This window comes from Corvus moneduloides, chromosome 1 (genome assembly GCF_009650955.1).
Source record: "Corvus moneduloides isolate bCorMon1 chromosome 1, bCorMon1.pri, whole genome shotgun sequence".
Lineage (NCBI taxonomy): Eukaryota > Metazoa > Chordata > Aves > Passeriformes > Corvidae > Corvus > Corvus moneduloides.
In genome coordinates this window covers 17,710,651-17,726,021 of record NC_045476.1, presented here as the reverse complement: position 1 = coordinate 17,726,021, position 15,371 = coordinate 17,710,651, and the positions used below count along the sequence as shown (strand labels likewise).

Here is a 15,371-nt window from a genome sequence, read left to right as displayed (position 1 = left end):
GCCTTAAACCAAAAGAACCTAAGTCCATAAGTAAACTATTAATCCACGTAAACTTTTTAATGGCAGAGACAGTTAGAAGGGAACTATGCAAACCCCACAGCCAAGAGGATCTCTACCACAATTATGTAGTCTACTAAGTGAGTAAAATTCCAGAGCTTTGCTTGTGAATAAGACTGGATTATTTGTGATGTGATTTCATAAAACAAACAAGGAGACTAAGGGCTCCAGAGGCTACTTAAGGTTTTGCAGAGGGGTAAATGTTAATACTTAATTGTTTAAAGTATGTGTGAGGCAATACATGGCAAAGCTGTACAAAGTATGCATTAAGAAGTAAACTTATTGTTAGATATGTGCTGAATTTCTTTACCAATATAGCTGTGTTTCCAACAGGTCACTTTAGTAATCTATTCAAAATAGCCTTTAAATGTTCAGTCAGGTTTTTGCTACTTACTCTGCTAGATAATATATATTGCTAAATACTTTCTCTCTTCTGTATTCTAATTGTGGTAATAAAGAGAGCCTTGCTGTGACATTTTTGCTTCTGCTTTGGTACTATTAACACATCTCTGTTCTGATCCCATATATCTCATCTAATTCTCCTACCTAAGACACCTGTGCCAACAGAAGCACTAGGAAGAATACAACAGTTGCACTAGAAAAAAATGCTCCCCAGAACATGGGTATTAGAGGAGAGAGATGGCTGAGGTGTTCAGCCATGGAGTTGATGGACTTCATCCTAATGGCTTGTCCTGCCTGGTCTTTGAGACAGCCAGTGCCAAACAGCAGTAGAGATACAGCCAGCACTCTGGAGATCATAGGCAGCTGTAGCTTCACTTTGGGGTGCCTTAAGAATGGACTGTATCTCCTCCATTTTTTGAGAGAGGAGAAACGAGTTTCATCTTTTGGGGACACCTTATCTAGGGAACATGGGAACGTCCTCAAGACTGTCTTGCCTTTTTTTTTCTTTCTTTCTTTTTCTTTTTTTGTGCTAAGAATTTGTCTAATTGCAATAAAGCACTATGCATACTTCTGATACAGGAATTTGTACTTGTCCAGGTAAAGCTGTATAATGCTCCACACCCAGATACACAAGGAATCACAGAAAGAAACAGCAGCAAATGGTGATCTTGCGTGGGAAGGCCCGTTCTGTGCCTGTTCCCTTTTACCTCCCTTGTAGTGGAGCTTCCTGCAAAACAGACCTGTCCTGTAGTCTCTGCATCAGCACAGATCCGTCTGTAAGCTTTATTTTACTTCACTAAGTCTCTGACTCAAAGTCCCTATAGAACTTAGAAATTTGAGTGATGGAAGCCAAAGATACCAAAATGGGTGTTTGTGGAAAAAAATCCCTTTCTTAGACAAATAATCTAAAAAATTGCTCCAGTGAGTTAATATGAATCTCAGTGTTTTTTAAACCTTTTATTATTTATGCTCACCAGACCCCTGTGAAATTGAAGAGTTCTTTTTATCTTAAGTGATGGACTGGGAGCTGGGTTATGGGGGCTGGCTACCATGTTCTCACTCACATGTACCAGCATCCCCCTTTGCCCCACTCTGCTCTCCTGACCCCGCACTGAATCATCTGTGTTTAATATGTATGAGAGCAAATGAATTTTTTTTATGGTTGCTGGTCTGAAATGAGTCAGTGCAGGGTCAAAAATGTTGTGGAGCAGGAAAGGGAGATGAGTGGGAATCTGGCAGCCAGCAGCTGGGGGAGATTGCCATGGAGCCACAGACCAACCCTGGTGACTTCACCAAGGTCACACAAGCATCTGTCAGCAAGAAACTGAAACCTCTCTTGTGTTATACAGGGTGCTGACCACAGGTCTGTCAAATGCAGGCCCTGGTAGGAAGTGGCTTTACATTTACTCTACTTGAATTTATTGTTTGTTTGCAAATACTGACGTATGAATTAATAGTTGCTTTCTAGTGTGCACTTTCTATTAATAGATGCTTTCTAGTGTGTTCCAAAATCCAAACATACTGAACTGGTCATAGCTGTAGATCTTCAGGTGTAAGCTGGGTGCATTCCATGAGGAATTCATAATTAACTTGGGCTAACTTTCCCTTAGAAATGTGATTTTTTTTATTGATAGTGATCCGTCAACTACAGCACATTTCTGTTTAAGGACTGCTGCCCTTTAATAAAGATAGCTCAGGAATTAGTGCCTGAAACAAATCATTACATGGTATTATACTGCCAATTCGGTAAAAAAATCACTTGGTCACAATCTGCAGCTGATGCTTCATCAATGGCCTAATACAGAATTTAGAGTGGAGCATTTCACCAGTCCTGGGCACACAAATTGCTGGATGCACACAAATTTCTGGATGCACAGTATTTTGAGCTATGTACATTATGAAAGCAGTGCTGAAAGGAAGGGTATGAGGGCTTATGTCATGTATTCTGGCATCAATTTCTATCCTCTATTTTTCTGTTTGAATTCATTTGGGAAGAAAGAAACTAGGAAACTTTTTTGAGTGAAGATTTTGGAGCTCTGTGCTGGTTATGAAGCTGTCTTTTTAAAGTTTCTTTAGAAAACTTCTGTCTTTTTAAAGTTTCTTTAGAAAAAGCCAAAAAATATTCTGGATGTGATTGTAAGTAATATATGTGCATTTTCTTTAAACAATACCCTTTAGTTAATTCAATTTGAAGGGCTTTCTCCTCGCTCTGACAAGTTTTGTCTTAATTTCTGTGTCTTGTTGGTTTCTTTGTTTGGTTGCTTTTTTTACTTTTATTTCTTGAAATCAAAGAAAGATTGTTGCAGGTGGGTTTTTTGGTTTTGGTTTGGTTTGGTTCTTTTTTTTTTTAAAAGAAGGATAGTATTGGACAAACCTGTCTCCAGCAATCCAATATGTTGTCTGATGTTCTTCTAGGAACAAATATATCATGTGGATTTTTATGTAGGAGGCTTTTTAGGCTTTTAAAGTTTGGGTGTTAGCCACAAGGTTCATGTGACAGGACAAATGTGGAACATCTGTTTACTGGTGCACATCTCTGTTCTCAAAGTCATTCCCCTCACCACATGCATTTAATTAAATACAAGAATTTAGAGAAAAAAATAGTTGGAAGAACACATTCTGTCAAATACAATGGGAAGGATCTTTTGTGCAAGCTGTTGGAGCTCACTCACACACTTCTCCAGTCATTTACTCAGAGGTTTGGTGTGCTCTGTGCCTCAACTGTTCCTCCCTTGGAGCTAGGAGAGTGGTATTGTGCTTTCCTAGTTGGTGGCAAACTGTTTTCTGGATAGAAATTAGAGTTTAGCATAAAGTCAAGCTCTAAAGGGATTTCTAATAAACTTAAGAGGATTTCTCAGTGTAGTTTCTTGTTTGACTGGTGTTCGGGCTGCATGTGAGGTAAGTAGGTGTCTGAGTTGGCTTCCTTGTATTGGAAACAAAGTGTGGCCAAGTGTCTTAAAGCAGGATTTCTCATATTAAAACATGAATCTTATTCATAACTCTGCCTGAAATGATCTTACTTGGGAACTGATATCCTTGTAAATCCCGAGTGCTGCTGTTTGTCTCCATGCTATAGGTGCAGTAAGAGTTCTTGGCTGTAAAATAAGTGTGATAGAGAAAAGGAAACAAAAGCAATTCTTCTGGGTAAGATTTGACTTGAAGCATTCTGGGCCAGAACCTAGAAGTCCTTGTTCTTCTAGAGTGACTACCAAATTGCATGAAAGGTGCTGTACTTCATTACAACCTGTACACTTGGTGCTTTCACCTTGGTCTGACAGAAAGGCTGCTAGTTTTAGATTGCAGGATACAGAATATTCAAAAATCAGAGTCAGGACAAAGGTCACAACTTATGTTGAGGGGGAACTCAGGTGTTGGTCTGGTAAAAAGCTCACTGCTGTGCAGAAGGCAAGGGGCAGATATTAATAGTTGCCTTCCTAGTGACTTGCATGTATTCAGAAGTGGTCTGAAACTCTGTAGGTTTAAACACATCATTAAGTAGTGGGTTTTTAAAGTGATTTAAAGCTCTCTTTCACATATTGTCATTACAGATAAGGGTTTATTGAGTTCTGGTACTCACAGCTAGAAACCAGTATTAAAAATTTGGTCCTCACTTTCTAGTTTATCTTCACAGACTCACATCTGGGACTGCAAATATAAAGGACTTCCTTTAGGTGGTCTGAACTCAGTTTCCAACATCTACCTCTGAGATGACTTCTGTACACGTCCTTCATACATTATGATGGCTGTTTTCATGGTGTGCTTAACTCTTTTTGAATTTATTATTTTTGAGGCTTTTAAAATCTTCTTCAAAAGATAGTTTATAAGAGCTCCTACTCTAGAGTGCATGTAAAAGCTCTTGTTCCAACATAACCACATATGGCAGACTTGGGAAAGCTTGCTCACACTGAAAATATCATTTCACTTGGAAACAGCTTCTGAATGATTCCTTGCTTTTAAAGGAGGTGTGAGAAATGGTCTGAAGTAAAGGGAGCGTCTCTGGGGTTTGTTGTCCAGAGGCAGGTGCATAGGGAGTGGACAGAAGTGGCATACATGCCTAAATAATTTGGGCATCCATTTCAATTGTTCTGTTCTCTTAGAATTTGCTGTGCTGTAATTAAGTAATTCTTGTCATAAAACTCTAGTTAGCTCATAACAAAATGCAGATTATTTAATCTTAAAAGTTGTGGGGAAACCATTTTTGTTTGAAACAGTTTTTGAAAGTAACTTAATTTTTTTGTTTGTGTTTTTTTGTTTAGTGTTGATTGGCTGTGTTTTTACCTTCTTCAAAAGCTGCTGATTCAAACCACTCTCTCACCCCAGTCTGCCTGGGCTCAGAGGCCACCCCCATGTACCTCTGTGAGCGCTGTATCTTCAGGGAGTGATTTCTGTATTGCATTTCCAGCAAATTTCATGCTTCAGTGCTGGCTACAGGAAGTACATCTGAGTCACTGGCCCTGTCCACAGGCGCTTTGAAAGTCTTATGCAGAATCTGGGGTGATCTAATTGTGATCTGCCTGATACAGGACTTGCCCAAGCTGAGTGTTTCTACTTTAAATGTTTTTTAATTTAGCTTTGTAAAACTGTAGTTAGGAAACAAATCTGTACACTCAGAATGCGTAGGTGTTAAATCCAGCTGGTTTCAAAGAAGTTAAATGCAGCTTTGATGTAAATTACTTTATGTAAACACAGCAGTAACTTCACATCCGTAGAACAATTTAAGTTCTGTAGGTTCTTTAACCCATGCTCCAGTTTTGTTAAACAATTGAGAGTAATCTTGGGAGGCCCTCCTGACTTAGTCTGTTTTATTGCATGAAAACATTCTTCAGAGTTCTGGGGAAAAAAAAAGATAACTTTCCTAAGTCTTCGAAGAGTCTTCTGATGTTTTGAGTCTTTCTTACACTAGAGGTCAGTGTATGATGGGAACTTCTGTGCTGTGGTATAGAGTTTCTTGCAGAATCCTATTTCATCAACTTTGAAACCAGATTCTAAGAGAAACTGTAGCCTGTTAATATGGAAAAAACTTAACATTAAAGTGTCTTGTGACTTTCTTGGCTAAAGGACTTTCTTGAGCTTCCTACTTTTAATTCTCCTTGCCTAACGAATATTAGACAAGTATCAGTAGGAGTACTTTGATGTGGTAGGTGTGAATGTGCACAGTCAGTTGCTCCAGCATGCACCTCAAACATTCATCTCTCATTGCAATACCATGACTTTTTGGTTCAGATATATTTCTATATGGCAGTGTATTTACAGGAATCATCCTTAGCTTGTGCACTGTGCCTATTAAGGGCATGGTGGGAGAATTGCACACGCATCTATTATTTTTAGAGTAGGTGTCAGCTTCCTGAGCACTGAGCTGGTAACTTCCAGGTGGGCGGCTTCACTTTTGGGTGTTGAGGGAAGCACAGTCAATTATGATTCTGTCATGATACTTGTAGAGACTCTTTCCTCAGTGGGTCTTCTTCAGTTCTCAATATACGTCATGTCTTTAAACATCTGGAATGTGCAAAAGCAGGTTTTTTCTGCAGATATTGTTGGGCAGGGGCACTAGAGCAGATGGTCACACTACAGCAGTGTTATGGGAGGTGAACTGGGAGGGAAATGCACTGAAGGAGGGAGAGTCCTGCTGACTGGGGCAGATCACATCGCAAATGACAATTTAAGTAAGATGGCAGAAATACCCCAGTAGAGTGAATCTGAGCTCTTGAATATTTTCTGTGAGAACTGACTACAAACAAAAGTGCCTGCATCCTGTTACTCAGGATAACACACTTTAACCTGTAGAGTTTTCTGAAATGCCTCAGAAAAATGGAAGAACATGGCATGTTAAGAGTTTACAGGCTTGCACCAATGTAGAGGGTAAGTGCAGGCATAGAGTGGAATTTTGCTGTTCTTAAGTGATATTCTGAGTGTTCAAGAGACCTGGACTGATGAACATCTTTGTGGCCTTTCTTTTTGGTGAGGTGGAAGTGGGAGGGGACATAGTAAAAGGAAAACCAGCAGTCTGAAAATCTCCCTTGCACTTGGCTGCTGCCCAGTATGTTGTGTAACATGCCTCTGGAGCATTAAGAAGGATAACACCTCAGCTGAGATAGTGTGAAGGAGCTGCTAGACTCTGGTTTAATTGAACTCTCTGTGAGGATTCCTGGCTTCACAGGAAAGATAATGCACTCTTCTACCTCTTACCCAGGTTCTTCCAGGCTGCATTTTTTTTTCTGTAAGAAATGAAAACGTACCAAGGCTTCGCAGAATGGGGCTTTATCAAAACATCTCTGTGGTGTTAGCCTTCATTTGGTTGGGCAAGAGCCTGAGAAGGTGATGGCTTTGCAAAACTGATGTGATGTAAGTCATTAGGCAACAAATAAAATACCCTAAAATTTCTTTTCTTTTCCTGTCCTTTTCTGATTGGAGAGACACAACCTTAAGTTGAAACCTTCCGTTTCAGTGAAACTCTTCAAAATCTGTTCTGTATGTAAGAGATCAGGAACTAGGAGGCTTATCTTGAAGAAAAGAAGGTGGCGTAGGTGTCCTGTAGCCAGCCTAGCCAACAACCTGATGGATCACTGCAGATTCTTGCAGAGCAGAAGTGCACATAGTGACAGTCTTTCTTGGTTCAGCTGTCAAGTGTTAAATCAGCCCAAATGTTGATTTCCCCTGCACCTAGAAGAATATTTGTCTACAAGAAGTGTGATTATTCTCCTGAATTAAAAATGATGGATCTTTGTGGCTAAACAGAGATGATTACCCACTAGCCCTTCTTTCTAGTTCATAATACCAAGTATCCAAAGGATATTTTCAGGTCTGTCTTTTCTTCATGGTGTACTGACTAATTCCGGGATCTGTCTGTTGTGTAATAAAACAGAGTCCATCAGAAAGGAAAAAATTAGTATTTGGAGTGTCTTTTCCTGCTTTTGTTCTGAACTCTCAAAATGCAGGGGTTATCAGACATACAGTTCAAGTGGCTTTCCAGGCATTTCTCAGATGAACTGCAGACAGAGCGCAAAAAGTTGCAACCAAGGTCAGTCTTGAAAAGATTAGTATTCAATTTCCAGCCCTCACATTTTGATTTCAATCTCAAATGTTTCCTGGTAGGTGCTCTGTATTTGTCAGGTCTTATGTTTTTCTTGTCATGTGTTCTTGCCAAAACTTCTCATAAGACTCCTGACACTATGAAAGATCTGTAGAATATAGTGACACAGGCATATATATATATAAAATACTCCAAACCACTCTGTCAAGATATTTCAACTCACACCAGTTATTCAAGGTTCCTTTAAAAGGGTAGGCTTGACAGGCTTCAAATCTGCAGTCCTTCAAAACTGCAGCACCCCTCTCTTCCCTCTCTTGTTCCAATACACAAGTGTACCATTTGCCAAAAAAAGGAGGAGCTTGCCAAAAAAAGGAGGAAGTAAGAAAATGTACTAGTGAGACAGTGGCAGTGTGCACCAGGTTTAATGTGATCTGTGCATTATAAATGTCCCCTCTTCCCACCTCAGAGTTGCTTCCAGGAAATCTGTGAAGTAGTTGACCAAAATGATAGCTGGATTTCATATCCTTTCTTTTCTGTTTTTTTTTTTTTTTTTAAATAATGATACATAAAAGGAAGAAAGTAGGAACAGCAGAAGTAATCAGGCAGCCCTACGGTTAAGTAGCAATAAGGAATTTGGAACCAAGAATTATGTCATGGTGGAAAAACTAGTTTATCTTTCTTCCAGCTATCCACTGTTGACCATCATTTTTCTTCACCTTTCCTACCAGACTGAAAGTGCCCACTCATTTACCCTTCTAAAGTGCAGGAGTGCTCATTTGAGGGGAATGGAAGTTGGAAATGCGAAAACAATAGCACATGATTTACCATATTCTTGGAACTTCAGGCCAGTTTTCTGCCTGAAATACAGAGATAAATGTGGGTAGATCTTAAAAACTGTCTTAGATCCATTGTTGTGAACAGCTACATAACGTTAGGGACAAGACTGATTTGCTGCCTTACCTGTCCCCATGCATTCTAAGGTATTCTGTGTTTGGGGGTCTGCTTGTCTTCTAAAATCAGAATTTTTCCCAACTCAGGCAAAAGTTCTGTCTTATCTGTCTTTATAATGAATCATTTTTGGTTTGACCTCTTCTCTAGATGCTGTTATTAGAGCCTGACATGTTCAGCAGCTGCAGGAAGCAGAGCAGTGACCTGACTGCTCTTTAAAGTTATTGCTCTAGTCACATTTGATATAATGACTTCATTTTGTACCTCCTAATAGATTTTAAAAAATGAGTTGAATAAAGTAGTTGTGAAAGTGAAAGCAGTATATTTGGCACCTAAACATATGCAGGTGAGCTTAGCCTGAGCTGAGCAAGAGTAAAAATGTTATTTCACTTACCAGCTGTAAGAGGAGGGAGACAGTAATCTGTGCAATAGCACAGACTGCTTCAAGTCTGCATTGGAGAACTCTTCACTGCTCTCTGGAAAGAAACAGCTGCATATGGTACAGAATAGAGTAAGAAGCCCAGAGCACTTGGTTATTTGAAGTTTTTATGAGTTCAGGCGATTGGCATCTTTAAGGACAATATGGTGCTGGGATAATTCAGCTAGTTTGAAACAATCTGACTTGGATACTTAATCAACATGAGTTTCCATGAGGGCTGAATCACCCTGCAAATAATGTTACAGGCACAGCCAGAGATGTTTTGTATTTGCCAAAGAAGAAAGTAAAACCAGTTGTGGTTCAAGGTGTGGGGATCAGAAATCAGGCCATGTGGCAGTGTTGTTTGCAGAACAGCTTGATAGGTCAAGTGCTTTACACTAGGAGAAGTCTTGGGTCTGTCTACTGATTGCTGTGGTTCTAGACAGAGAATTCGGTTTTTTGATTGCATCCACTGTTGTTTAAAATTAAAGATTTTGAGGGTAATAGTATTTTGGTAGATGCTGCTAGTTTTGTTATTATCTCCAGTGCAGCTTGACCTTATTGAAAGACTGAATATAATACAGACTTCCTGTGGGATGGCTAGGGGAAAAGTTCAGAGTTTCTAGAGAAACTAGTAGCTCAATAATGTCTGCTTTTAAAGGGTCAGACTCTAGTAACTGTTGAGGGTCAAGTTCCTCAGGATTCCTAGGAAGCCTGCAAGACCTCTCTTTCTCTGTGAATGTGGCTGCAGTGCATCCATAGCTGGGCTTTGAAGAGTGCTGTTGCTTGTGGTGATGATCTTGTCTGTATGAATGGGCAAGGTAGCAATGTGCTCTAAGCTGCTTCAGGCCTTGCAGTCAATCAGTTCATCCTTTTTGTGCATCTGCCCTGCTCATTGTGAAATGGTTGTCGTAGCCTGGGATGCACTGTGGTTCTTACCCATATTTTGTTGTGTCTGTTTCTTGGAGGAGGAGGACTGCCTTTGGATTGTGAGCCACCTGGACAAGGTGATGCAGCTGTACCTGGAGGGTCAGGCCTGGATGACTGGGATTTAAGGTAAGGCTTTGCTGAAAAACAGATGCAGATCTGAACCAAGAACTATGGGTTGTTGTTTTTCTTCCCTTTTTTTTTTCTGGAGGTGTTTGTATCAAACACTTAAAAGAGAATATGTGTGTGCCTCCTAGTGCATATTTAATTTAATAAAATGCAGTGATATAATAGTTAAGATTCCAGAGTAGCTGTTAGGACCTTCAGAAAAGCTGATTGGTGTTTAAATAACTAGGAGATGCTAATGCTGCCTTGGGAAGAAATGTTATTCAATAAGAAATTGACAATAAGAGTTCCTGAAACTTCAACTCCGTATTCACTGAGAGGCAGCAGGCAGCTAAGATGGACCTCCTGCTCCAGCCCTTCTATTTTTCCTTATTCCAAATATTGTATAACAGAGTAGCTTCAAGTGTTCTAGACTATGTACTATTCCTTCAAATGTAATATTTTAATTAATTATAGAGCTGTACATTCTTTCATGTTGCCTACTCTTCATGTTGCAGACTTTTGATTAAATATTTGCAGTTTAGCTTTGATTCAGGGGTTTTTTCAGTTCTTAGCTATGGAAAAGCATTTCACTATGCGAACACAAACCAATAAGAAAAGGGACCTTTTTGTGCATGTAAGTGCATAGCGGGTTCTGTTGGTCCCACAAAGGCAGAGCTTGCAAAATTTCTGTAATGCATGGGATTAATCTTGCTCTTGGGGAATTGCGTAATTTTTGTTACTGAAGAGATGTGATTTCTTGGATGTGATCAGGAATGTCTCAGTGGTTTTGAATCAGCAAAATTAGTATATAAATGATCTATCTTTTAACCTTCCTAAAAGAGAATTGTGTCTAATTCTGGTCATACTGCCAGGCAAGAGCTGTCATCCTATTAGTCCTCTTGATACATGCCACTCTTTTCTCTCAGTTGTTGCTCCAGAATTATGTGAGAGCTGTTTTCCTTACAACTTGTCATAGCTTCTGAAGTCTGGGAGAACATTGTGTAAAGAGTGGAAGTCTGAATGAAATCATCTTCTGCTGGTTTTAACATCTTACTTAAAAAGAAGGAAAGGAAGGACTGGGACCAGTGCTTACTCTTATATGTGCTAAAAAGCTTGAAAAGTTGGAAGGACTTGCAGTAGAAAAGCAAAACCTAACCTTGATTCCTGAAGACTTGAGCTTGGAGCATGATCATGGGAAACAAACTGAATCCTGACAATTCAGGATTAAAGCATATGAATAAAGTCTCCTCCAAAAATGTTAGTGCAAGCACGTCACATCACAGCTATTAGCTGCATACTTTCTATGCAGTGAATAATTTGATGAAGGTGAGCAGAAGTAGCATGTTCTTGCAGGGCTAATGCAGGTTCTGAAAATTATGTGAAAAGTCATGGGAATTTAGTTTTTAAGGGTAATGTGGACTTAACTTCTTTCAACAAAGACTCAAGTCAAGCCTTCAGAGAATTTCTTGCTGAACTTGTTTATTAGCATATACCATCATAAAATGGTTGTAACTTTCAGAAGATGATACCATTAGACCATGTGAATGAGTATTCTGTTCTATTTTTGAAAAAACAAAACAAAAAAAACCCCAGGTTTATTTTAGTAGAGAATTTACAGAAATAGAGTTTGTTAACAGTATGCAATTTACACACTTGATGTGACATAGCTGGACCTTGTCAGATAAATAAGCCATGGGCTATTTGGATATAGTCCTCAGATGAAAATGTTCAAGTTTTTCCACAGCATCTTGCAATACTGTGCATTATTTACGGTACTTGTTGCTGCCTTATATTATATATTCATTGAACAATTACATGGATTTCAGATTATCAGACTGAAAAATGATGGAAAAAATTGGGGATCTCTGGAGGTCATAACCCAGCTTTCTACTTCATTGCTGGAGTTGCATCTGAGTAAGACTGGCCAGTTGACTTTAGAGGCTGGGAAATGTTCACAATCAGATGAGTCACTTATACCCTCTTTTCATATCATTACAATAGAAGCAGTTTATGGACAGGTTTTTGGTTTTTTAATTTATAGTGTGTTAACTTTGCTAGCAGCATACCATTTATCATGTGCTACCTGTATTGCATAGCTTCCACAAAGTCAACAAAGCCAAGGTTTCATGTGCAAATTCATGTGCTGTCTTGCTGGACACTTTAGCACCCTTGCTTATATGTGAACACACCGCGTTCCCTCTAATACTGGTGTATTTTTAATTACATAAATTTCAGCCAACTCTTGCTGGCTAATGTAGCTTGAAAAACAGTGAACTCTGTTTGATTTCTGCCACTTAGAATAGAATCGGAACACTGGGGATGCCCAGCTTTTATAAATCCTATGCCTGTGCAGCAGTCCCCTTCAGGTTAATGTTCTTGATAGCCTAACTGAAAACTTCATCCTCTCCCTTCTGAGGATAAAGGCAAATAGTTCTATTTCCTATTTATTTTCTCAGATACCAGTAAGATTGTTCCTCTCTACTATGGTTTCAATTCAGCTGCTTTTCCAAATACTTTGTAAGCTGAATTATTAATGGTTGCACCATTTGCTGACCAGGCAGTTGGGTTGTTTTGGGGTTTTTTTGGCTGTTTTGAGAACAGTTTGCTTGAACTTCTGCATTTTACTGTTCCAGGACAGTGGTACTGGGCTTCCTGCAAAAGTCAAGCTCACAGGAAATGTCATCGTGTCAAAAGTGGTTTGCTCTTACACAGCATATGATAATGCTTTTCTTAAAATGTGTTTGTTTGGCATAGGACCTGTTGTGCCTGGTATTCTCTGGCAGTGTTACTCACACTCAGTTTGCCTGAGGATGGGAGTGTTAATGTTGGATTAGCCTGGTGTCTTGTGCAGAGAGTCGAGGTCTTCAGTTGTACTTAAAGGTCTTCCAGCTCTTGCCCTTCTACCTTGTTGGTAAGGACTAGTGTTATGCTATTTTCTCCATACAGCTCCTCCCAGTCTTTGGGAGTGAATTACTTGAAGGCACCCTCAAAACTGATTTTTGTTGTCATGAATTTTATTTAGACCATGGAAATTTTTAATGAAGATGTCAGGTGAAAAAGGGTGGAATAGGAAGAGTGCAAAAGCATCTTCCTTACTGCTGCATTTTTCTTCAGATTAATAATTATTGTTAAGAAAGAAGCTATGCCTGATGCCAATCCCAAAAGTTAACATGTATTCTCTGCACATGGCCTGGGCTGTTGCCAGATCTCCTTAGCTATTTATTATGGTCAAAACAGTGTCCTGACTATTTGAGAATTGTAAACTTCGGATGAAGCCAGTAATCCATTCAGTTCTGACACTGTACTTCTTTCTGTAGTATGGCTTTTGAGGAGCAGCCTGTCCACCTGGGTCATTTCTCCCTAATTTCCATGCACTGAAAGATTTCAGTTTTGTTTCTAGGATCTGAATTACTCATGCCTCTTCCCAAAGCTTTTTTTGCAGTGCCCTACTGAAAACATCAGAAATTTTCAACCTTAGAAATGCGTTTCCCCCCAAACTATAGTGACTCAAGTGTGTTGCTGTAAAGCCACGCTGCAAAGCGAGAGAGGGTCAAGAAATCTGAGAAGAATGATTCAGTTGCACTACTTTTGCTAATTTCTTTGAATTGTGGATTCTGACTTCATTAGTGGCTTCTACAAACCTTGGTGTTTGTGACTTGCAAGTGATACCTTTTCTAAAAACAGAAGGAGGGAGGAGAGAGAGTACTCTGTTTATTTCAACAACCACAAGCAACACTTCTAAAATACACTTGTGGTTGTATCGCAGAGTTATGAATCTTAGGTTATCTGGTGGTGAGTAATGTGGTGAGACAGTAGCCTAATATGTCCACGCTTTATTTAGAAAAGGTAGTTCTTATCAGAGGCAAGGAACACCGGTGTTTCATTCTCTGTGCTTGCCGAATCCCTAAGTACAGATATCAACTCTGTTGACAGTTCATGGTGTCATGATACAGCAGCTCCCTTTCGGGGTCTGACTGCAAGTTCTAAAGGATTTTGCAATATAGAAAGAAACAAATTCCTTTCCCCCTCCAGCTGCTCACCCAAATGTACTTTTTAGGCTGTCTGGTGGTTTGATCCAAGTTAACAATGGGTTGTGATATCTCTTGACCAGATCGATTTTTTTTATTTTTTTTTTAACACTACTATCTCACTGGAGAGGAGGCTCACAAATAGATTGTAACAGCTTTCCAAATTCTTCAGGCAGAGCCTAGACTATACCAATTATTACACCTAGGGAGTCCTGGAGGTTAAGAAAATATTACATCTTTTTCCTCGCTGCAGAGTTAAACCTGTAGAGTCTGGGTGTGTGTCTTCAGTAAGACAATAACCTTTCACTGTTCTGCCTACTTAAAAATAAAATGGAAGAGCACATCCTCCCTGGCAGACCAGGAGATGCTCAGTTTTGGATTATATACAGTTTGCATTGAAGATAAGCTGGGCTGGGGGGCATGGGCTTTGACACAAAACATGTGGCTTTATTCCCATGGACAGACAATGAAGCTGAACTGGGGATTACTGAAGACTGTGGGACTGTCCTGCCTGACTTGCCACCTTCTCCTTGATTCAGAGCACAGGGAATTGTTCATTCCTGTTGCAATAACTGTAATTTGTGTCTGATAGTGAAAGAATGAAGAATTTCTTCTCCCAGAAAGTCAGAAAATGTTTGTGTTGGGTTTGGGGTTTTTTTTTTAATGTTCTTTGTGTTTGGGGTTTTTTTTAAAGATAAATAAAAAATCCTCTGTGAGTCATTTTAGGCTCTCACAAAAACTCGAATGTGCTAAATGAGTAGGTTCCCCTAGCTGAGCCAATAGGGATGGCCAGGCACAGGCAACACTTTTATCCCACAAAAGGGAGGAGGGGTGAATGAGCCAGAAGATATAAGCTGAAACAAAGCCATGCTGTCCTTCTGAGTCATTCGCAATCACTGGATGGGTAAGGCTTCCTGCTTCCTGGGACACAGAAGTGGGGTCATGATTCTAACAATGGATGCTGGTAAGTCGCTTTTTATTAAATTGTCTGGGGTTTTTTTCTGGGAAGTCTCTCCTTCCCCTCTCCTCCCTAGCTGAAAGGAAGATATCTGTAAACTGGGAAGCTGAATTGTTAAATAAGAGAATGCTTAATCCAGACTTTGCATGCTGTGTGCACTTCACTGTGTGTTACCCTGGTGTTACTTCTTGACTATTACTCATTGAAGCACATATCCTCTCCTGCAAAACAAGACCTTGGTATCAAAAGAGTGTCTCTTAATTTGTGCTTCTGTCTTCACTGGGACAGAACCTGTGGCTTGAGAAGTACATGATGTCTCACTCTTTTTGATGATAGAGCTGATAGTGTCTGGAAGACACCTTCTTGATCTTAGGCTTGTTGTAAAGGGATAGTGGTTAACTAATGTGTTGTCTGTGGCTTCCTCTACTCTGTGTTTACAGAAATTTTGTATTGGGGAGGAAGAGGAAGAAAGTGCTGCATTTCTGTGGTATGCAG

At 39.7% G+C, this 15,371-nt stretch overlaps 1 protein-coding gene across 17 annotated transcripts in view; it reads left to right on the top strand.

Moving 5' to 3' along the window:
• The window catches only part of SVIL (supervillin), a 134,485-nt gene that overhangs the window by 18,929 nt on the left and 100,185 nt on the right, over nucleotides 1–15,371 (top strand). For 8 of the 17 annotated variants that reach the window (XM_032100712.1, XM_032100702.1, XM_032100640.1 and 5 more), the window contains exon 1: nucleotides 14,787–14,882. In XM_032100712.1, coding sequence (XP_031956603.1) covers nucleotides 14,819–14,882 — 64 coding nt within the window. In that variant the 5' untranslated portion in view covers nucleotides 14,787–14,818. Of the gene's footprint in view, nucleotides 1–9,823; nucleotides 9,912–14,785; nucleotides 14,883–15,371 lie in introns of those variants that run through there. The other 9 variants (XM_032100604.1, XM_032100622.1, XM_032100633.1 and 6 more) reach the window with 3 other exon arrangements.